This window comes from Vulpes vulpes, chromosome 12 (assembly GCF_048418805.1).
Source record: "Vulpes vulpes isolate BD-2025 chromosome 12, VulVul3, whole genome shotgun sequence".
NCBI classification, from domain to species: Eukaryota; Metazoa; Chordata; class Mammalia; order Carnivora; family Canidae; genus Vulpes; species Vulpes vulpes.
Window position 1 is genome coordinate 144,315,511 of NC_132791.1, and position 24,208 is coordinate 144,339,718.

Sequence of the window (24,208 nt, forward strand, 5' to 3'; positions counted from 1 at the left end):
AGGCGGGAGGGGCGCAGGGAGGAGGCTCGCGTCGATGGGGGGTATTTTGGGGAGAGGCGGGAAGGTGGGGAGTAAACTGGGAGAGCGGGAGACGCGGGAGGGAGGCCTGGAACAGGGAAGGGAGGAAGAGAAGGTACAGAGGAAGCCCCGAAGAGGAAGGACAGCGCAGTGTCCCCGAACTCCCTAGTGACCCCGCGAGGGCTCAGGCCTAAGCGCCTCAGCCCCCAGCCGTCCGCCGGCGGGTGGAGGCCCCTCTGTCCGCCGCGCCGCGCCGCGCCTCCCCTCGGAGGGCAGGCCTCGGTCCCGTCCCATCAGGGCAGCCTTCACGTGCCCGTGCGTCTCAAGCGCCTCCCCTCCTCCCCTCCTCCCCTCCTGAAGTTACGACGGAAGCTAAGACAGTGAGTTCAGGGCGCGGCTCTGGCGTCTCAGCTTCAACCTCGGGCGACCAAGAGGGGGTTCCTTGTCCTGGGTCGGGGAGCAGCGACAGGGCCGACCCGCGACACTCCTCCGCCGGGGCCGCCTCTCCGGCTGCGGAGGCTGCGCGCTGCGCCCCGGCTCCTGCTCTGGCCGGCGGGCGGCGGCGGCTGCGGCTGCGGCTGCGACTCGCAGGCTCCAGGGCCGCTGCCCCGAAGTCCGCTGCCCGCGACTCCCGTCCTGGCACCTGGGCCCGCGAGGGTCAGGGGCGCTGTGCGCTAGCAGGAGGCAGTGGGTGCCAGGGGGCGGCCCTGAGAAGGCCGCGGAGGAGACAGGAGGGCAAGGGGCGGAGCCGGGGAGCCGGGCTGGCCGCCGCGCGTGGGGAATCTGAGCGGGCGGCGGCGCCTGGGAGCCGAGGCCCCGCGGAGGCGGCGGCGGGGGCGGGGGCGCGGGCGGGAGGGCGGGGGCGCGGGCGCCTGCAGCTGGGGAGCTGGGCGCGCGGCGGGGGCGGGCGGCTACGCGGCCAGGGCGGGACTGCTGAAGCCACTGCGGTCCACCACCAGACTCACCTGCGAGGGGGCGCGGCTGCACCCAGCACGCGGCGCCCCAAGGGACCCCGCTCCGAGCTGCAACCTGAAGCCCCCGCCGCCCCGGGCCGCACGCATCCCCGCGCCGGTTCTCAGCTGCCACCGCGGGCGTTCCCAGGGCTCCGGCGAGCTCTGTGCCTCCCGGGCCTCCCAGCCCGCCCACCCCACTGCTCCGCATCGCCGCCACGGCCCGTGAGACTCCTCCTGGCGGTCGGCTCCATGGAACTTGACTTCTCACCTCCTGCACCTCATCACCTCCATTCCCTCTCCCCCGTCTCGCCTCTAAGCCCCCAATTTCCTCCTCCTCGCGCCTCCTTTCCACCCTCCTCTCCCTCCCCCGGCCACTTCCCTCACTTGGGGCGGGTGGGATGCGTCTTCCCGCGGATCCGAGCGCCAGCCTGCGCTTCAGCCCTCCGTGCAGCGGCCTGCAGCCCGGCAAGACGGGCGAGGTGGGCCCGGTGGGGGCTGCGCCGCCGCAGCAGGAGCAACAGCAGCAGGGGCGGTGGCGGTGGCGGCGGCAGCGGCAGCGGCCCGGGTGTCCCGGTTGCCGCCGCCGCAGGACGCCCGCACCACGGTAGGGGTCATCGCCGACCACCCGGCCCAGCTCGTGCGCACCCACAGCCCAGCCTCCTGTGCTGCGTGCTGCCCTCGCACTGGCGCTGCGACGAGACCCTGCGGGGCCTTCAAGTAAGAAGCTGCGCCCCTCCCGCAGCCGGGCGCCGCGGGACCCGCCCCAGGGTCTCCAAGCCCGCGGGGGGCCGGCGCCGTGACGGCCTCCGAGGCCTCCTAGCTTGGGGGCTCTGACCCGAGGGCGCCCCCCCACTGGCCCTCTTCCTCCGCATCCCTCACGCGGATGGCCCCGCGCAGATCCTTCTCTCTCCCACCTGTGCCGCAGCCACTGCTCAGCCCCCGGCCCCTGTATCCCTTCCTTACCCCTGAAGCCTCCCGCCCCGTCCTGACCCACTCCTGAGCCGTGTCCCCTCCCCCAGGAGCCCCGGTGCCCGCTCCCGGCCGCCACCCCGCCCCAGTCCCCGGGGTGAGGAGCCCGGCCTCCCGCCCCCCGACCGCGCGCCCCGGGCGCAGGGCTTAGCCACCGGCCGTGCAGGGCGGGCTGTCGGCGCCGCCCCTCCCTGGGGTCCCGCGCGCTCCCACGCTCGCCCCTCCGCCCGGCCTGGCGCCCCCTTCCCTTGCCCGCCTGAGCCTCGGGGCCCCGGCCTCTCCCGGGCTCGGGGGGCCGGCGGCGCGCTGGCCTCCGGGGCGGGCGCCGGGTGCCGGCTGTGGCGCGTGGGCCGCAGAACCGGGGTCCCAGGGGGTCCCGGGCAAATCTGGGGACTCCGGGAGGCGTGAGGGTGACGCAGGCGGGGCGCTCGGTGGGCGCGCAGCCCCGCGCCGGTGCCCCTTAGCGGGAGGAAGGCGGGGGAGCCCCGGAGTCCCGGGCGCTGGCCCTCGAGTGCGGGCCGTGGCCGGTGGAGGGGCGGGGGCTCGGGCGCCTCCGGGAGCTGGCACCCCGCCCCGCGCCTCACCCCACCTGGCAGGGATAAGGGAAAGCTGGGAGATGCCTTCACACAGCCGCCTTGGGAAAGCAGGCGAAGGGGTGCGGGTTTCTCTTATGGGGACTTTTAAAGGACTTGAGTCCCAGAGGGCCCTCCTGCTTCTGAAAGGTGGCGGGGGGCTCCGGTCAGGGGCCTGGGCGTGGAGGAGCGACCCCCGGGGCCTGAGAGCGCTCCCGCGGCCTCCTCCGCCCCCTGCCGGCCTCTTGGCTGCAGGGCGGTAGCAGCGGCCTGGGCAGGTGCAGGGGGCAGGGTCCGGAGCCCCTCGCGGTCGCCCGGCGGTTCTCCAGGACGCGCTCCAGGTTTCCCGGGGCGGCCCTCGCCAGGGGAGGCGCGGACCCCCGGGCCGGTGCGGGCCGGGCTGATGGGGAACCGGGTTCCCGGGCAGTTCACACTCGGGGGCCTGGGCGCCCGGGAGGGAGCGGGCGGTGAGCCGGACTGGGAAAGGAGCCTCGCCCGCCCTGTCTGTGGCCTGTGGACTTGGGAAGGGTGGGCCTGGGTCCTCTGGGATCTGGGGTCTGTGGACGGCAGGGTTAGCGAGGCCTGGCCAGGCTGGGGGGCGGGAGGACGGAGGAATCGTGCCAGGGCCTCCACCGTGGACCTTGTGGCCAGACTCCCACAGGCCACTGGCGGTTCCCTGTTGTGGATCGCCCCCCACCGCACGCACCCGTTCAGATTGTGTGTGGGGCTGGGGTGCAGAGAAAGAGGAGTCCAGGTCGTTTGGAGCCGGTTATCTAGCTGGGTCCTCCATCAGAAGAGAAATCAGAATGAATTGTGGAGGAAAGGGGAGGTTGCATTCTGGGCAGGTTTCATTTTGCAGTGGGTTCAAGCAGTGTGTGTGTGTGTGTGTGTGTGTGTGTGTGTGTGTATTTTTTACCCCTCTCATTTCTTCTTTTATAAACCACCCATTCTGTAGGTTACTGTTTTCCTCCTTGAAATACAAAAAGTTGAGAATGTATGTGAATTAGGGAAATTGGAATTCCCCCCCCCCCCAGATATCTTTTATGATGTTAATAGTCCCTAGGCCCAGAATGTTCTACTTGGCCTTCAGCAAGGAATGGAAATTTGTCCCCCCACCCCCCACACCCAAAGAAAACACCCCTCCAATCACCAACAAACAACCTGGAGGAAAACAGCAAATACAAATAAGTAGGTATTTTGTCTATAGGATGCCAGGTCAAGCATTCCAAGTCAGGATGTATGGAAATAGAAGTGTGGGTGCCTGCATTTTCAAAGATACCATTTAGCTGTTTGGTAGTCTACATTCTGTTTTCTTCGACTCTTTTGAACAGTTCTCCTGTATTTATGGTGCTGAGTTGATTGTGAGCCTTGGTATTTGGGATAGAAATGATCTTTTTGGTGTAAAGATAGAATGCAGTGTCTTTTGAGCTGTTCTCAGAAATTTTGGTTATCTTTAGGTTTTCTCACTACTGCTCTTTTAAAATTATTTTGAAAATGAACTGTTTTCTTTGCTGTTAATCATCCTTGTTGTTAATTGCAGAGCAGTTTTCCTTTTAACCAGTAAACAAAACCATACGTGGCCATATTCAATTAAGTGTTTTCATTCATATTAATGACAAAATAAATTGAGTTAATGTAAGACTTGATTTGCTGTGTTCTCCCACCCACAGACCTGTATTTAAGAAAATTCAGACAGATGGTGATAGCTGAGATCCACTCAATGTATAAGTTTTGTCTGCTGAAAAAGATGTGTAGAGATTTGGAACATCCAGATTTTTACAACATTTTTTATTGTTTTCATCTAAATGTTAGTAAAAACAATCTCTCTTTACCTGTATTTTTCAGATAAAAGCCTGAGCTCAGTAGACTTTCTACACCCTTGAAACATGATCAAATACATATGTATTGAAGAAATAATATGAAAAAGTCTCAGTTTTCAAAGTCGTGGCTACAATTTGGCTATCATTTTTAGAGCTACGTACAAAGTAAGTTATAGTGTTGTTGGGTGGATAATAGATAGGTAAATATAGTTAAAAACACAAACACACAGAAATTAATTGTGGAAAAATCTGGGATTTAAATCAATACAGTATTTAGTGAGCCCATATTTTATGTCTGTGACGCTGAACTCAGCACTCTAAAGAATCAGAAGTGAATTCAATATATGGTGTTTTGATGTGTTAATTTAAAAAACTACTTCAAAATGATATTGGCAATGTATTCTATTAAGACATAGGCAACAAATTACTGTTGTTCAGCTGATCTTGTTCTGGGATTATCTAAGAATACTTATAATTTGCTTATACTCGGCATGTAAAAATGCAAAAACAACTAGTATGTTTTAAAATGTGCAAAGTTGCTTATTAGTATTATATTTTAACAAAGTTCTGCAGTTTTGTGATGTTCAGTCCTTCCAGGTGTCAAGGAAATGGAAACGCATATTTTTAACGTTTCTTTCAGGTGTATGTCCCTGAAAGCTTAAAATACTTAAGGGATACTATTAGAGGATCCCCAATGCCCTTTCTGTCCTAGATAATTCTAGTGACCAATAAATAAGTAAATAAATAAATAGCAATTTGCAAATTCAGTTCTTTAGTTAATAAATAGTCTGGTAGAAATAGGGAGAACATATGTCAACTTTGCATCCAGTAGCACCCTTATAGTTAGGAGTCTGTCAAGATTTCCACCATGAAGCCTGGTGTTCGGGGTTAATAACTCATTTGCTTTAAATAGTTTCAAGCTTAAATAATAAATAAATAAATAAACAAACAAATAAATAACTAGCTAGCTAGCTTCGAGCTGGGGGATCCCTGGGTAGCTCAGCGGTTTGGTGCCTGCTTTCCGCCCAGGGCGTGATCCTGGAGACCTGGGGTCCAGTCCCATGTCGGGCTTCCTGCATGGAGCCTGATTCTCCCTCTGCCTGGGTCTCTGCCTCTCTTTCTCTATCTTTCTCTCTCTCTCTCTGTCTGTCTCTCATGAATAAATAGATAAAATATTTTTTTAAAAAACAGTAATAAAATAGCTTCAAGCTGAAAGAAACACAATGCAGAAATTTTAAGTCCAGATGTATATTTTAAAACTAAAAATGGTGCAAGGCTATTGTGCTGTTTTAAGTTAGAGAATACTGGACTATATATTTACTCGTATCATATGTGTTTCTGGCAATGTTAAAGAAAGAACACACATTTTTAGATATATGATCTATTACTCATAGTTAATTCTGTATGTTTAATGATACCTTTCAGTATTTGTCATAAGTCGGGTTTCAAAATGATAGGGTAAGTCTTATTTGAAAATAATTTTCTCAACATCATTGGCCATTTTTCTCTTCAAAAACAAGTATGTGACTAATAAATATTTGGCATGAGTGAGTTGTATTTTCCTAACATATGTAAGGATCAGGTTTTGTGTTTGTGTCTTTTTGAAGGCAATTATACCTAAACAAAGGAAAACAGATTATTAAACCTATTAAAACTTTATTAGGCCTGCCATGAGTTTTTATGAAAAATTATGTAAATCACAATAGATTTCAAGTTGTGTGAGGACAGATACATTTTTGTGTTATGCCTAAGTGTAAAAAAATTAAAGTTAAAATTTTTAGCATCGAATATATAAAAGGTAGTTGAAACACAGAATTTTAGGTGGAAAATAAATATTTAAAAAATTTTAAGGAAAACTTCTATTTGGAATCAGGCATGGTTAAGATGTCTCTCCTATTCTCCCATATGACATTGCTGCTTGTCTCCTTTCAATATTCCAGAACATCCATTGTTAGATGGTCTAAACCAGGTTGACACATGGCATGTAAATTCCTGGCTTGTATTGAAATAATTTCCATCAAATGATTCTTTGACATATATTTTTTAAATTGTAAAATGGTATTTTAAAAAATATTCTATTTATTCATGAGACACACACACAGAGGCAGAGACACAGGCAGAGGGAGAAGCAGGCTCCAAGCAGGGATCCAACGTGGGAATCGATCCGGGGTCTCCAGGATCAGGCCCTGGGCTGAAGGCGGCGCTAAACCTCTGAGCCACCCGGGCTGCCCGTAAAATTGTATTTTATATTGCGTTCATTTTTTTTTCTTGACAATTCAGTTGGGTTTCCCTAAATTCTAGGTTAAATTCTAAAAGTTAGCTATAGCCTTTGTGAAAACTTTTAATAGTTTACTTAAAGTTATCTTTAAATACTTACTGTAGGAATACAATTTTCCCTTTTTGCAATTGTGCCCTTGCATCTTTTTTATCCAAAAATAGATTTCATCAGATTTTATCTTGAAAAGGAATTATATTTCAATTTTGCTGCAAGTACAATGTGTGCCAAATGATATTGGTCTGTAAGAGTAATTGGTTAAAATTAGACTTCTGTCCATGGAAATGTCAGAGGCGATTTTAATTTCCATACAATAAAACCACAGAAAGAATTTTAAGGGTCTGAGCTAAATCTGTATTGCTGCTCTTTTAGAGTAATTCACAGATTTAGTCATAAGGAGTCTCATACAAAATTTCAGTAGATTCTAGGGTTAAGTGTCCTTTTACTTAATTTTGTACAAGCTATGTAACATGTGATTTAAATGCTAGTTCTAGTGAGGTGTGCTAAATAAAGGAACTTCTTTCTCTGTTCTGAAATGTTAGGACACAAAATTACTTCCCTCTTCTCCATGAATTTTCTTGAATTGGTAGACTACATATTTTTTTAAAGGTTTTTTATTTATTCATGAGAGACACACAGAGAGAGACAGGCAGAGAAAACAGGCAGTGAGAGAAGCAGGCTCCATGCAGGGAGCCTAACGTGGGGACTGGATCCCGGGTCTCCAGGATCACACCCTGGGCCAAAGGCAGGTGCTAAACCGCTGAGCCACCCAGGGATCCCCGGTAGACTTTATATATTTTTTTTTTTTTTTTTTTTTATGATAGTCATAGAGAGAGAGAGAGAGAGAGAGAGAGAGGCAGAGACACAGGCGGAGGGAGAAGCAGGCTCCATGCACCGGGAGCCTGATGTGGGATTCGATCCCGGGTCTCCAGGATCGCGCCCTGGGCCAAAGGCAGGCGCCAAACCGCTGCGCCACCCAGGGATCCCCTAGACTTTATATTTTTAAAACACCTAGAAATGTAATTCTTAAGGTTTCATCACAAACCATTCTTTGCAGAAAGGAACTTTTGTGCTGGGTAGTATGGAAACAAATTTTAATGTGTGGTTACTCATAAGTAGTTAAACGGCGATTTTTGACTGCTCTCCACCCTTTAAAATGTTTTCCATTGCTTGGGTTTGGTACGGATGAACTGTGTAAAAATTTCTTGATTCTTTTGGTGTTCTTTTAGATAAACACAGTTGTGAATCTCCAAGGGATTTTTTTTGACTTCAGAGATCTACTTAAAAAAAAAAAAACTCTCTGACATATGATTATACTTCTGATTGATATAAAGTCAAATACAGTACTCCCTCTTTTCTTTTCCTCAGAAAAAACATTACGCATCTGATTTGGTAGAGTGAATAGTAGAAAAAAGTCAACATGTTTAGTCGTTAAAAATAGAGTTCAACCATAAGAGGAAAAGTTGTCACCACATTGTGTGAGCATTTCATTTTTAGGGTAAGTTCTAAGCCTCCTAGAACACTCACACAATTTGTGATTATCTATTTGTTTTGTTATTAAGTGTAATACATAAAGCATACCAATATTTAACACGGTCAGTATTATGCTCCTTAAGCAAAGAAAGGTGGATTTGTGTATTTCACCCTTAGGGATCTTTTCTTTCATAATTTCCCATATTGAATCGATTTTCCTTTTCTTCTAACAACAACAACAAAAAATCCATTATGTTAAAAATATGCAGTAAAATAATGTCCCAGAGCTCTTGAAAATCTTTATATTGGGGCAGATTTCCTTTTTTCTTTTTTAATTTAGCTAGACAGACGTGAAACCCATCAGCAGTCATTCTTTTTTTTTTTTTTTTCCAGCAGTCATTCTTTATCTCTCAGCAACACCAAAAAACATCTCAAGTCATGAAGAATTACATGTCCGATTAAACCTTTTCAGGATTCAAAGTCAAAGCCCATTTTAGCACACAGCAGACTTGGAACCGAAGAGTTTTTTTTCTTTCAGTTTACTTATTTATTAAATGAAAATCATGTTAAATAATACCCACATTATAGAATTGTACTGACAATTAAATAAAATAATAAGTAACAAACACATACAGTGCTTAGCATATACCTGACACTGTTCTAAGTGTTTTCTATATGTAAACTCTAATAAAAATCACCCCGGGAGGTAGGTACCATTCTTATCCCCATTTTCCAGTTGGTGAAAAGGAGGCACAGAAAGGTCAAGTTATTTGCCCCAGTTTATACAGCAAATAGGCAGGGGAGCCAGGACTGAACTCAGGCAGTACGGCTCCAGAGCCTGTGTTCTTGACCACTCTACTAGCATTCTCTTCTTTTTTTTTCTCTTCTTTTGTTTTCTTCAATTCTTTTTTATTAATGGCTTAATTTTTATGTATATACATATTTTTTGTTTACTTTCATTGTACTTTCCTTTTTTTCTCTCTTAGTTGGGGATTAAAAAAATTTTTAATTGGAGTTCAATTTGCCAACATATAGCATAACACCCAGTGCTCATCCCGCCAAGTGCCCCCCTTGGTGCCCATCACCCAGTCACCCCAACCCCCCACCCACGTCCCCTTCCACTACCCCTTAGTGAAAGGGGCACTAGTAGATTTCTAATACCCCTATTTTTATGCCTTGTTCAATTCCCAGAGTTAGGTGTCTCTCATGTTTTGTCACCCTAACTGATATTTTCACTCAGTTTCTCTCCTTTCCCTTTATTCCCTTTCACTAATTTTTATATTCCCTAAATGAATGAGACCATAGAATGTTTGCCCTTTTCCGATTGACTTACTTCACTCAGCATAATACCCTCCAGTTCCATCCATGTTGAAGCAAATGGTGGGTATTTGTCATTTCTAATGGCTGAGTAATATTCCAGTGTATACATAGACCACATCTTTATCCATTCATCTTTCGATGGACACCGAAGCTCCTTCCACAGTTTGGCTATTGTGGACATTGCTGCTATAAACATTGGGGTGCAGGTGTCCCGGTGTTTCACTGCATCTGTATCTTTGGGGTAAATCCCCAGCAGTGCAATGGCTGCTGGGTCGTAGGGCAGATCTATTTTTTACTCTTTGAGGAACCTCCACACAGTTTTCCAGAGTGGCTGCACCAGTTCCCATTCCCACCAACAGTGCAAGAGGGTTCCCCTTTCTCCACATCCTCTCCAACATTTGTTGTTTCCTGCCTTGTTAATTTTCCCCATTCTCACTGGTGTGAGGTGGTATCTCATTGTGGTTTTGATTTGTATTTCCCTGATGGCAAGTGATGCAGAGCATTTTCTCATGTGCTTGTTGGCCACGTCTGTGTCTTTCAGAGCTGATTGGGACATGTGTAGAAATCAATTATCTTTTAATTTTTTAAAATGTTCTCTGACCAAGTTTAAGAGAAGAGCACTAATTTTAAGGTCTGGAAGACCCGGGCTCAGACCCTGCTTTTTCCCTTCTTATTACTTGTATGATTGAACTTGTAAGCCTCTGTGGGCTTCAGTTTCCTCATTTGTGAACTGCAGGTGATGAACCTAACTGGATAGGATTAAATGAGATAATGTGTATGAAGTGGCTGGCACTAGTAGATTTCCAATCAATATCTATCTTTCCCTGTGTGCTCCTCTCCCCTACTACTGTCTTGACTTTTTCTTTTCTTTCTTTCTTTCTTTCTTTTCTTTCTTTCTTTCTTTCTTTCTTTCTTTCCTTCTTTCTTTCGTTTTCTTTCTTTCTTTCTTTCTTTCTTTCTTTCTTTCTTTCTTTCGTTTTCTTTCTTTCTTACTGACCATCGAAAAGTATAGCCAAAGGACTTAAAACTATATATACCAAGTAAACAAATGATGTGTGTCTTCTACATATTTTAGGAACTTGCATGATCTGGGTTGAAAAGAAAATCTATTCACTAGATTTGACAAAGACCTTTTCTACATTAAGCCTTATATATAATCTGTTCCACATTAAGCTTTGAAAAGATTGCATTAAACTCTGCATTGCTGCATATTGTTTAAGATTTGTGTTTTGATTTAATACCATCAAGCTTTCAGTAAGGGCAATAACAGTCTCTGACCAATAAACAAAGCAGGGATCCCTGGGTGGCTCAGCGGTTTAGCGCCTGCCTTCAGCCCAGGGCATGATCCTGGAGTCCCGGGATCAAGTCTCAAATCAGGCTCCCTGCACAGAGCCTGCTTCTCCCTCTGCCTGTATGTCTGCCTCTCTCTCTCTCTCTCTGTCTCTCTCTGTCTCTGTCTCTCTCTCATTAATAAATAAAATCTTAAAAAAAAAAAAAGCTAAACAAAATGAGCTGTTTCAAGGTCTGGTATAGGAGCAGGTGAAGTGCACAGGCTGGCCTGAGATTGCTGAAGGTTTTATTGAGTCACTGGCACCCACCTTTTGCTGTCTTGTAACAGTTTGCAGCTTTGACTTTCTGACCTGACTAACCGTTGCAAATCTAACTGATTCCAACTGTCAGTGAGTCTACTGTGTAACAGTCTGGATCTCCTTCTGGAGAAGGCAAACATCCGAATCTGCTACCAGACTTCTCCCTGTCTTCTTTCCCCCACCTCCATTCATCATCTTAAGCTCATTAATTTGAAACATCAGATATAATATTTCAATGAAGTGCATGGTGGGCAAAAAGCATCAATTCCTATTTATGTGGGGAGATGTCATGGACACTTAGCAAGCAATAAGTCACTGTCAGGGAGTTATTTCAAAAAGATTTAACAGCAAGGATGTCTGTTAGGGAAGGTGTGGGCAGGGAGGAGAAGAACTCTGTTCCAGTAATGATGAAGTCATCATACCACAGGCACATTAAGGCCAGAACAGGAGACATGGGCTCCTGTTAAAATGATTCCCATAAGAACCTTACTCTTTCATCCTCTTACTGTAGTGCAGTTAAGCAAATGAAGTGCTAAAGCCATGTGAGGTAAATAACCTAATCAACAGTGATTTACTCTTGTTCTCTCATGGGGTCATGACCTAATCCTAAATAAAGACTTCTAAAATTGTCGGTGCTTAGATGTGTTCCTGATGTTGGAGAAAGCTGGAAGGATGAGAATCCTCAAGTGGACCAGAGTTTTTGTTTTCATTACCACGGTGGCTACTGAGCAGCTTTTAGGGGGAGTTGGACCTCTCTTGTTTAGCCCTGCAGTGAAGACGAAGATCTGTACGCTCAACAAGTTTAATCACTCCCTAAAGTGGTCATCGGAGGCCTTCTCATTGAGAGTAAGGAGCCCTGTCTCCTGTCTTTGTTTCATGACCTCCTCAGAGATGCTTGAGCACAATTTGGAAAGTCTCTGCTGCTCTGTTATCTCGGGTGCTGTCTTTTTATATTCACTGTGGATTTTCCCCTTTTACATCTGCAGGCAAGAGTTTCACCTTGACCATAACTGTCTTCAAAAATCCTCCCCAAGTGGCCAGCTATCACAGAGCTATTCAAGTTACAGTGGATGGGCCCCAGGAACACAGAAGTAAGTACTTGCCTTCCTATTGGAGCCAGTAACAGGGTGTGTGGAGACCCTATGAGGAATTTATCCCAGAGCTGTCAGCACTACTTTCGTGAAAACGGTTTCTTTGCAGACTTTGCTACCTGCGTGCATTTTGACCAGAGGACAGTTCACAGAACTTCACACTTAGTAGGAGATCAAATTACATTTTGAACTTTGTCACAAAATCAATAAGGCCCACCTAACTCGGGGGACACAAAGGGATAATTATTGTGCAAAGACATTCTGCTCATATGCTGGGCACAGCAGACAGGGCAGGCCAAGACCCATGAGAGCTGAGGAAGGAAACAGCAGACTGAAAAATCTTGAGTTTAGTCAAAAAGCTTCTGGTGTGTTTCCCATGGTCAAAGAATGTGTTTTACCTTTTTAGCTCACCCACTCAATTCCCTTTATAAAGAGCACAGTGGTTAATTACAAAGATTGTATTTGCCAATGATAACTTGCTTGATTGTTACAAGTACATTGTTGTTTGATCATGTTGTGGTAATTGTTATAGTTTCTTTTAACAGATAGAGTCAAACCAGGTGTAAATCCGCCTTTGTGTGTTTGTCTGTCTGGACACCCAGGAGGTTTATGCCCGAGTTGGTTTAAGACCGTACACATAACCCCCTAGGGCTGATACGCATTTTCCTCTTAAATCTAAATTGAGATCGATTTTCTTCCCCCCCTTCACTCCCCGCCCCCAAAACCAATTTGATCACATTTGGAAGATCAGCATTTAAATGTATTTGGGGATTAAAGATTCTTTGATACATATGGCATGCAACGTCCTGTGCCAGTGGAAACATATGGAACTCTACCTTTGATGAGTGACATCAGAGTCCCAGCCATTGTGTTTAGAGTTTTATTTGGTTTGTGGTAGAGGTACAGCTGGCAGAAATATTTGTTATATGTAATGATACACCTGCCTGGACAGCCAGAGTGGCCTATCTTCTCTTCCCCTAAAACTGAAGGAAAAGGACTGTCAAGTTTTCTTCTCCCCAAGTAGCGACATCTTTTAGCAGCGAATGAAGGGTGCCATGGGTTCCTCTTGCCAGTATCTCTTTTCACAAAGGCTCATTGCTTGTCTGAACTGGGGAAGTTTCCTGCCTCAAAAGCCAGTCTTTGAGGCTTTTCTTCTCTCCTCCTTTCATGTGTATGGCTTCTTCTAGGTTCACAGTGCTGGGTCACGGCTGGCTCTGTTCAGGTTGAGAATGTTCTGTTAGGTGGAGGCCACACACATGTCTCTGGCCGCCCGAGTCTCTGGTCATAAGAGCCAGTGGTCATGCAGTGCAGGTGACTAGAACAGAGCAGGGCTGTCTTGTCTGGTCTGGGGCTTTGGCTGACATTCTTGGACTGCCATAAATCGGGGAAGATGCCTTGTGATGGAAGCCACATGTTATCTAATTAGTCCTGGAGATCCTGAAAAGGCAGGGACATCCATTTCAGTCCTGCATAAAGCAGGACAACAGTCTTTTAACATTTAGTATTACTAATACTTCTCTTTTAAAGATGTTTCCTGCTGATCTCGGCAGTTTTTCTCACTTCTTGGAAAAACCATAATTGTGTGTGTATGTGGTGTGTGTGTGTGTCTTTGTGTGCCTCTGTTTGCATATGTGTCCATACATTCAGGAGTTGAAGTTCAGAAGTTGATGGTTGGGAGAGGAAACAGGAAAGTGGTGGCAAAAGATGAGGAAGCAGGGTAGCTTTTTTCACTTCTCTGTCAAGTGACTTTACCTCCTTCCCAAAAGGTTGTTGGCAGAACTAATTAGTTGATAGGCTTACTGCCCTGTAAAGGCAGAGAAATGCTCTGCAAGCATGGAGGGTTCAGGGTAGTGGGACAGATGATCTTTGTGTGACCTGAGTTCAGGCTCTGGCGTCCAGGGTGGGAGGGGGAGCAGATACAGATCTTGAGTGGCAGACCACTGAGTAACATTTTTCACCAACCAAAAATGTGTGTGACAATATGATATTATTTCTCTGACTTTATGAAGTGGCTTGCCAAACTCAATGCCTGGATACAAGGATGGGTATGGTGTCAGGAATATTTTAGTCCTATCACCTTGAGTCTCTCTACTGGATTATTTCCTTCTGCTCTGCTCTTGGGCATCCTGGGCATTGAGGGCATATGTGGGTGGCCATGGACTAGCTGGAGTAACTAAACCAAACTGGGCCCAGACTTGCATCCCTCATTCACTCAAAAGGCTCGAGAGCCTAAAGGGTGAATAGTTGGTTGACGCTTGAGAAAGGGCTTGAGCAATGGTTCTCAGAGCTCGCTTGTACGTGATCACCCACATAACACAATAGATACAATTTATTCTGGCCTGGTCATAAATGTAAATAAGGGTCTGTGCTGTCCTTGCTGGTCTGTTAACCATATCTAATATTCCTTTGAAGTATGTACATCTGGAACAACAAGCTTATGTATTTACCAAGGTCTTCTGGCACCAGTGGGTCTGTCTTGCATGCTGAGAAAGGGGAACCTTGGAGGGTTTCACAAACATGCTAAAAACAGATACCTCCTTAGCTTTGTTTTGCTCATGCTATAAAATGTTGTAGAACCTTGAATAAAGGTGGCACTGCTTGGACATCATCCACTGTGTTCCTCCTGTCCCCATCTCTTTACTTTTATTTTCCTCATTCCCTTATCCTCAGGACCCTGATCGTGTTGCCACAGAGCTTGCAACAAGTGGCGCCCAAACAGGGACCTGAGCACATGCAAGAGAAAGTGCACATATAGGTAAAACGTCACTGACACTCAGGTAAGGGGAGCCTGGTTACTTAGGGCCACAACAGGAGTAAAAAATAATGGGTCAGTCGCAGTCTATGGAACAGGTCTTCTTTATGACCGCATTGCAGTCCCTTATGAAGCAAGAAGGGTCCAAGGCTCTAAAAAGGCCTTGCAGCAATTCTTTTGTACTGTATCAGACTTGTGTCCCTGGTTTCCAAAAGAAGGGACCGTCAGTTTAAACGCCTGGCAAAGGGTAGGACAGGAAATTAAAAATCAACTTAAAAAACGTGGTCCTATGGCCTGTCCTCCAGGCACCATGCAAATTTGGGAGGAAATAAGAGAGGCTTTAGATCCACAACACACTTTCGAATTAATCTCTATAGACTTTCATGAATCCCTCCCTGAAAATGATGTTCAGACCTCTTCAGAGAAACAAAAAGAGAATAATAAATCGAGGATTGAGTCACCATCACCACCAGGGCAGATATCGCCCTCTCAATTTCCTCCCCAACAAAAACTGCAAAAGGAAACCATAAATATGCCTCAGACAAGCATCCCTACAGCATCACCTTTACTTGAAACCGGAGGAGATGAAATTGAAGAAGATGAGGTATATTTATTTAGATGATGATAAGGAAATATTTTTTTTCATCTTCGGCTCCATGGCCGCCAGGGCCACCCTCCAAACAGGAATCTTATGAGCAACTCTGTGCTACTAATCATGATATTGATCCCTTTCCAGGCATGAGCAACAAAATACGACCCTCTTCCATTGATCATGCCAAGCCACAGCTGTGCAATTTTGATCTTCCCTCTTACAGGAAAGATCTTCCTATGGTCATATAATGACACCTTACCCTCAGTCTGGGGTTCCATACAAGGAGGAAGGGCTAACTTCTAAAAGCATGTTTCCAATGGCTCGATATCCCCCTGTATTTCCAAAACACCTTCCTAGCGGGTTGTCACCTTTGAAAATAACACCTCTTCAGCAAACTCTCCATCAAGTACAACAAGCTGGAGAGGACACCTCTGCCTTTTCGGCTTTTCCTGTCATGCTAAATGGTAATGGCCAGAGAGCCTATTCCACTGTCAATTTTAAGATACTAAAAGAGCTAAAGACAGCCACCGCCCAGTACGGGCCCACAGCTCCTTACACCCTGTCCTTATTAGATAGCATGGGACTGGACGCCCTCTGTCCAGGAGACTGGATGGTCATAGCTCAGGCCTGCCTATCAGGTGGTGACTATTTACTTTGGAAAACTAAATTTTTTGAAAGAGCTAGTGAAATAACTATGTATAATCATAGGACAAATATTCCAGTTTCTTATGAAATGCTAACTGGGGAAGGGGCTTATGCTGAGGTAAATATACAAATTGATTATCCACCAATAGCAGACAATCAAATTTCACAGTGTGCCCTTAATGCCTGGAAAAGACTTCCTTCAACAGGGACCAGGTCGGAAGAGTTATCCAAAATCCAACAAGGACCAGATGAGCCTTATCAAGATTTTGTGGCTCCCTTGTTAAAAGCAGTAGGATGTATAGTGGTGGATGGGGAAGCAGGCACAATCATTGTAAAACAACTGGCTTTTGAAAATGCTAATTCTGCCTGCCAAGCTGCTATACAACCATGGAAAAAGACAGGAACCTTGGAAGATTACATTCGTTTATGTGCTAAAATAGGGTCTTCATATATACAGGGAGTTACCCTAGCTGCAGCACTGAGGGGGATTTCCCCTCAAGAAATGCAGAGGTGTGGGATCCCTGGGTGGCGCAGCGGTTTGGCGCCTGCCTTTAGCCCAGGGCACGATCCTGGAGACCCAGGATCGAATCCCACATCAGGCTCCCGGTGCATGGAGCCTGCTTCTCCCTCTGCCTGTGTCTCTGCCTCTCTCTCTCTCTGTGACTATCATAAATAAATAAAAATTAAAAAAAAAAAAAAAAAAAAAAAAGAAATGCAGAGGTGTATGCAGCAAAGAGGTAACCAAAAAAGTCAAACTTGTTTTCAATGTGGACAGGCAGGCCATTTCAAGGCTAAATGCCCTCAGTTAATAGGTGGGCTGGAAAGACCTGGAAAAATAGGGAAAAACCCCTCTTCTCTGTGCCCTAGATGTCAGAGAGGCTATCATTGGGCAAATGAGTGCCGTTCCCAAAAGGATAAAATTGGTAATATTATTCAGGGGAACTAGAAGCGGGGCTCCCTGCAGCCCCAACAAACAATAGCAGCAATGTTTCCTCAGATGTGTGCCTAGGGCCAATACCGCCGACCTCCCAAACATCAACAAATTACACCGCGGTACCCCCACCAGTGCAGGATTAGACTTAGCCCCAAACACCCCCGTATATCTAGAAGCTGGACAAACCCCCAAAGCCATAACAATGCGGATATGGGGACCCCTTCCCAAGGGAACCTGGGGATTGCTTTTAGGGAGATCTAGTTGGACTATGAAAGTACTAAATGTTCACCTGGAAGAAATAGATAAAAATTATACAGGAGAAATTAAAATTATAGTAACACTGAAGGAGGGCATTCTCCATTTGCGATTCTCTATCGCCCAATTAATCATTATTCCTAGATATGAAACTTCTAACCCATCTGTAAAAGGAAAGCGGGGAGCAAATGGCTTCGGCTCCACCAATATTTGTTGGACTCAACTTATTTCAGCCAACAAGTCATATATAACCTTACAAATAAATACAAGGTTGCCCCTTTGTTGGGTTGATAGATACTGGGGCTGATGTCTCTGTTATCGCCAGGCAACACTGGCCAAAGTGTTGGCCCCTTACTGATTCAGAGGTTTCTATAAGGGGTGTAGGCTATGCATGTGCCCCTCAAATAAGTGCTAACTTTCTTAATTGGTCTATATCCGAAGGACATTATAGAACTTTTCAGCCCTTTGTCCTAGAAATAGATTTAAACTTATGGGGCAGAGATGTACTGACCAACATGGGAGTTTCCCTCACTACAGCCCCAATAGCTATGCCAAATCAACAAAAAATAGTAATGACTTTAATGAATAAAATGGACTATGATCCAAGCAAAGGTTTAGGAAAAAATTTACACGGAAATCCAGCCCCCACTTGTCTTCAGGGTCAAACCACCCGAAAAGGACTGGGTTTTCTTTTTTTTATATATATAAATTTATTTTTTATTGGTGTTCAATTTGCCAACATATAGAATAACACCCAGTGCTCGTCCTGTCAAGTGCCCACCTCAGTGCCCGTCACCCAGTCACCCCCACCCCCCGCCCACCTCCCATTCCACCACCCCTAGTTCGTTTCAGTACTGGGTTTTCAAGGGGGCCACTGAACTCTCCCCATGCATGGCCTATTAAATAAAAAAGTAATGACCCTGTATGGGTAGTCCAGTGGCCCCTACCAAAAAAAACAAAACAAAACTTAGAGGCAGCAGCAGCATTAGCAGACAAACAGTTGCTTTTGGGTCATCTACAGAGCACTCACAGTCCTTGGAACACTCCAATATTTGTAATTAAAAAGAAATAAAAAAATGAAGATTATTACAAGACCTCAGGACAGTTAATGCTACTATAAAGCCCATGGGGGCTTTACAGCCAAGGCTTCCCACGCCCTCCACTATACCCTTACAATTCAACATAATTATGTTGGACCTAAAAGATTGCTTTTTCACCATTCCTCTGGCTCCCCAGGACTGTAAGAGATTTGCCTTTTCTATTCCTAGCATAAATCATATGAAACCCACAAAAAGATTTCATTGAAAGGTTTTGCCACAAGAAATGTCCAACAGCCCCACCTTGTGTCAAGAGTTTGTAGCTAGAGCTCTTTCGCCTCTTTGTAAAAAGTTTAATTGCATTGTTTACTGTATTCATTATATAAATAGTATTCTTCTTGCTGCACCAACCGAGAAAATGTTACAACTTACAACAATTTAATCTAGTAATTTCTCCTAAAAAGATACAAAGAATGGAGCCTTTTGAGTGTCTCGGCTTCATTGTTGAAAATAAAAAAATCAGACCTCAGAAATTATCCATTAAAACGCATTCGTTAAAAACATTAAATGGCTATCAGAAATTAATGGGAGATATTAATTGGATTAGACTCTTCTTACATATTACAACTAATGATTTAAAGCCATTATTTGATACCCTTAAGAGAGACCGTGCTCCCTCGTCTCCTCACAAGTTATCTGAAAAAGCCCAAAAGGCTTTACAGTTTGTTAATGATAAGTTGTCACAGGCACAAGTAACTCAGTATGATCTTACACAACCTTATATATTTAATCTTGTTAATGCCTTCCCAATTACCAGCTGCAGTCATTTGGCAATCTCATGGACCTTTGGAATGGATCCATTTGGCCTTACATCAATTACATGTTATAAATGATTACACTAAAATGTTAGCCCAATTATTATTAAGAGGTCGTCAACGCGTTATTTTCATGATTGGTAAAGAACCTGATTACATCCTGTTGCCTATTAACCACAGATAAGGTACAAGCTTTAGTTAGTATGAATTTAAGTTGACAAATAGCCTTGTCCTGTTATCCAGGACAACTTAAATATCATCTTCCCGCAGACAGACTTTTACAATTTCTTTCTACCACATCTGTCTTCGGTTCTGCAATTATAACAACAGAACCTCTGGCTAACGCTGTCACTATATTTGTTGATGCTAATGAAACAGGACACATTAGAATCTACAAGGAATCCTCTAAGACTAAAACAATTTATCAAAATCATTATCCCACTAAGTCAGTACAAAGAACTGAACTAAAGGCTGTCCTACTGGCTTTGCAAATGTTTCCTGAACCCTGCAATCTATTCACTAACAGCCACTACATGGCTCGAACTGTTCCAGCCTTGCCACGTGCTTATATACTCATAAATGATAAGGAACTATATCACTTATTCTCTAATATTCAACAAATATTACGGGCCAGGCGAGCTCCTATTTTTATATCCCATATATGGGCTCATAATAATTTGCCTGGTCCCCTCTCTGAAGGCAACCACATTACTGACACCATTACTCACACTTATATAACAAACGTAAACAACAAACAATTGGCCACACAGAGTTATGCTAGTTTTCATCAAAATGCCTCAGCTCTTCGTCGACAATTTCACATCACTAAAAAAGAGGCCTGCCAAATAGTAGAAAACTATTGGGCCTGTTCAATCCACCATCCTGTTCTTAATTATTCAGTTAATCCCAGAGGATTGATGCCTAATCATCTTTGGCAAATGAATATTACCCTCTTTCCTGCTTTCAGCCGCTTAAAATATATACATGTCTCTATCGATACTTTCTCTAGGTATATCCACACTACTGCACATTCTGGAGAAGCCTTTACTGATGTTCAAAATTATTTATTTTCAGCCCTCTTCCAAATGGAAACCCCTAAGGCCATAAAAACTAATAATGGCTCAGCTTATAATTCCAAAGCCTTCCAGAACCTTTGTGCTACCTTTCAAATTAAACACTCTACAGGAATTCCCTACAACTCACAAGGTCAAGCCATAGTTGAAAGAGCTAACAGTACTCTCAGATCTTACCTTAAAAAATTAAAAGGGGGAGATACTACAGGGAACAGTGAAATACTCTCCCCATATGCATTTAACTCTAACTCTTTATGTTTTAAATTTTTTGGATGTTGATGATACAGGACGGACGACAGCTGAATGGTTTTGGCATCCAGATTTTTCTCCTCTCCCTTACGCTAGGTGGAAAGATCCACTGACTGGCATTTGGAAGGGCCCCGACCCTGTCCTTCGCAAGGGGCGTGGGTTTGTCTGTATTTTCCCCCAGGATGAGGACACCCCTCGATGGCTCCCGGAACAATGGTGTCGACTCCTCTCCCCTAGGCGGAGACTAGCCAACCTGACGATAACTCGCCAACAAAAAAGAAGGAGACGTCTCCCCTTGTACCATTGGGCCCGGATAAGGGAGCTGATCAATCAAGCGATAAGTCTGGCTGAACAGACACAGCCTAATGAGTCCTTACTTACTATCCTTCTTACTGTATTAGCTATTACAACCCCTCCTGTTGGTGAGGCGGCTGTATATTGGGCCTATCTACCTGACCCACCTACTATTAGGCCAGTTACTTGGGATGATCCTACTCCCCAAATACACACCAATATGACAGAATATTTTGGAGGGAGTAGTTCTGATGGCATGGAGGTTGCAAACCATTCTGTTAATTGGACGGGCCTGGCAGCTCAGGTACCCATGTATTTCCAATTACCATTATGTAACCAAAAACCAGTTAATGGTTGCTTAGTAGTTCAGCCAGTACCTCATATAGTGACATATCTCTCAGAAATGGAAAAGAATAAAAACCTTCCATCCCAACTTAACATAATATTAGAAAGGTGGATCGTCTATGAAGTCACTGGTGACACTCCCCCCAGTGACCCTCAACAAGGTAGGTGCCCTCCCGGGTACCCCAATTGTCCTCAAAACTTAACCTATGCTATTCCAGGTCCTATTTGGATGGAGTGCCTTCAGAAGACACCTTTGGTCATCTCTCCTCATGGCATCCCTGAATTTTCTATCACGGACTGGTCGAGAATGACAAGAAAGGAGCCTCTGCGCTATATTGCATATCCACCTGGTCGACCAATGCATAATGTGACTATACCCGGAGGAGTTTTTTCTACCATCGGAGAAATGTACCATGCAGAACTCTGGAAATTGGTCGCTGCTATGGGACCGGCCAAGATGCAGATGGCTAAGAACGGCTACATAAACACAAAGGACTCTAATCTTACTATACGGGCCTGTGTGCCTAGGCCATTCCTATTGGTGGTAGAATATGGAACGACAAATTTTTCCTTTATGCAAAATAATGGAACTGATATGTTATTTGAACTAGGATGTAAAAATTGTGTATTAACCAATTGTTTGCCTGTGCACTTGCCCTCACCTCAAACAGGTCCTGTCACTATCTTTTTGACTATGCAACCGCCTTATTTACTATTACCTGTTGAGATTGAAGGCCCTTGGTATGCTAATTATGGTTATCAGTTTGCTGTGGAAATGCAGCTACAATTAAAAAGATTTAAACTCTTCCTTGGGCTGTTGATAGCCAGTATTGCTGCATTAGTTACTCTTATAGCTACTGCTGCTACAGCCTCTGTGGCCTTATCCCAGGGTATACAGACAGCACAATACGTTAACCACTTAGCAAAAAACATCTCTTATGTGCTGTCTACTCAGCAGCATGTAAATCAAAAGGTTCTCAGTCGTCTTTATGGGCTTGAAGAGACAGTAAAATTTCTGGGGAATCAACTATCCCTGTTGAAAACCCAGGATGCCCTTGGTTTGCGATGGTGGGATTCAACATATATGTGTCACCCCTATAAAAGCCACTAATGTAACATGGGGGCAAGTTAGAAAACATCTACAAGAAATATGGTTTCATTGTAATATAAGTCTTGATTTGTTAAAGTTGCAAAAGGAAATTTCCATTATCAGCCATTCTCAAATAGGTATGACAAACCCGGCTAAAATGGTGGCTCATATCTTGGATGGCCTGCACGGATTTAATCCAGGCAGCCTATTAAGATATTCATTCTGGATGTTTATAATCATATTTACTATTGTGATTATTTTTGCATGGTGTGTGTTTCAGACCAAGGCAAGACGACAAAGATTCAACATGGATGCTCAATTACATTTCCTTAATCTAAAAACAAAAAAGGGGAAATGTGGGCAGCCATGGACTAGCTGGAGTAACTAAACCAAACCAGGCCCGGACTTGCATCCCTCATTCACTCAAAAGGCTCGAGAGCCTAAAGGGTGAATAGTTGGTTGACGCTTGAGAAAGGGCTTGAGCAATGGTTCTCAGAGCTCGCTTGTACGTGATCACCCACATAACACAATAGATACAATTTATTCTGGCCTGGTCATAAATGTAAATAAGGGTCTGTGCTGTCCTTGCTGGTCTGTTAACCATATCTAATATTCCTTTGAAGTATGTACATCTGGAACAACAAGCTTATGTATTTACCAAGGTCTTCTGGCACCAGTGGGTCTGTCTTGCATGCTGAGAAAGGGGAACCTTGGAGGGTTTCACAAACATGCTAAAAACAGATACCTCCTTAGCTTTGTTTTGCTCATGCTATAAAATGTTGTAGAACCTTGAATAAAGGTGGCACTGCTTGGACATCATCCACTGTGTTCCTCCTGTCCCCATCTCTTTACTTTTATTTTCCTCATTCCCTTACCCTCAGGATCCTGATCATGTTGCTGCAGAGCGCGCAAGAGGCATAGCACTCTTCCCAGTATTGTTCTTTAGATTTGAGAGTGAATCCTGGGTGTGAAAGATGCCTGGGATTTTGCATTTTGCATTCAACTCTAATAGGATTTAGATTGATTGGTGCATCAACAGTGTTAAATGGAGACTCCTCCAGAATGTGGGTTGGCAAACGTTTTCTATGAAGTGCCAAATAGTAAATAATTTCAGCTCTGTGGGCTGTATCTTCCCTGTCATGAGGACTCAACTCTGGCGGTGTAGCTCAAAAGCAGCCAAAGCCAATACATCAACGAGCAGTTGTGGCTTTGTTTCAACAAATCTTTATTTACAAGAACAGGTGATGGGTCCAATCTGGTATGCAGGTTGCAATTTACCATCCCTTGCTCTAGATTTCCAAATGGCTTATGTTATTAACCCTTAACAGTAGGGGTTGAGAGAAAGGCTTTCCTGACCAGAGAGAAAAAGTCCATATAATTGTTTTCACCTTCTCCCCAGCAGAATTACAGAATTACAATTCTTTAAGTAGTGTTTGTCACAGAGATAGTATCTTTGTGTTTATTGTAATGGTTTGATAGGGTTGAAGATTTTATATCATTGATTCCTGTTAATGGCATTTTACTCCCTCCTCCAGAGATCAGAATATATATTGAAAAGGCTACTTTTGGTAGTTTAGCTATTTGGACAAGGACAAGTTCTGGATTAACTGGTTGGTCTTTATTCAGCCAAGCATAGTGATGAAAGGTGTGGGCTTTGGTGTCAGACTGTCTGGATTGAACTCCCAGCTCCACCGCTGACTAGTTGTGTGGTGGTAGGCCAGTCACCTGGCTTTCCTTTGCCTCAACTTCCTCATCTGTTAAAGTGAAAATAGTAACAGTATTTTCCTCATCAGTTAATGCAAAGACTTTAAATGATGTATGTAAAATATGTAACACGGTGACCATCACGTAGTAAGTGCTCATTAAGTGTGAGTTGTTACAGCATAAATTCCCTTCAGTGTCAGGAGTTTGCTGTAGCGTTTTGCTTACAGTATGCTTCCAGGAAATAGACACCATCTAGGCTCTGCTCCCTTGTATATTATTATTATTTTTAAGTGTTTTATTTATTCATGAGCAACACACAGAGAGAGAGAGGCAGAGACACAGG

General features: G+C 45.0%; 1 protein-coding gene across 1 annotated transcript; it reads left to right on the top strand.

Annotated features, from left to right (window-relative positions):
• The first annotated feature begins 34 nt into the window (after positions 1-34).
• Positions 35-22,980, top strand: LOC112907918 (uncharacterized). The gene is made up of 6 exons (XM_072731957.1): positions 35-41; positions 379-1,688; positions 4,358-4,497; positions 11,630-11,835; positions 11,976-12,080; positions 21,290-22,980. The coding sequence occupies exons 1-3, from the start codon at positions 35-37 to the stop codon at positions 4,367-4,369; spliced, it is 1,329 nt and encodes a 442-aa protein (XP_072588058.1). The 3' UTR covers positions 4,370-4,497; positions 11,630-11,835; positions 11,976-12,080; positions 21,290-22,980.
• The last annotated feature ends 1,228 nt before the right edge of the window (positions 22,981-24,208 follow it).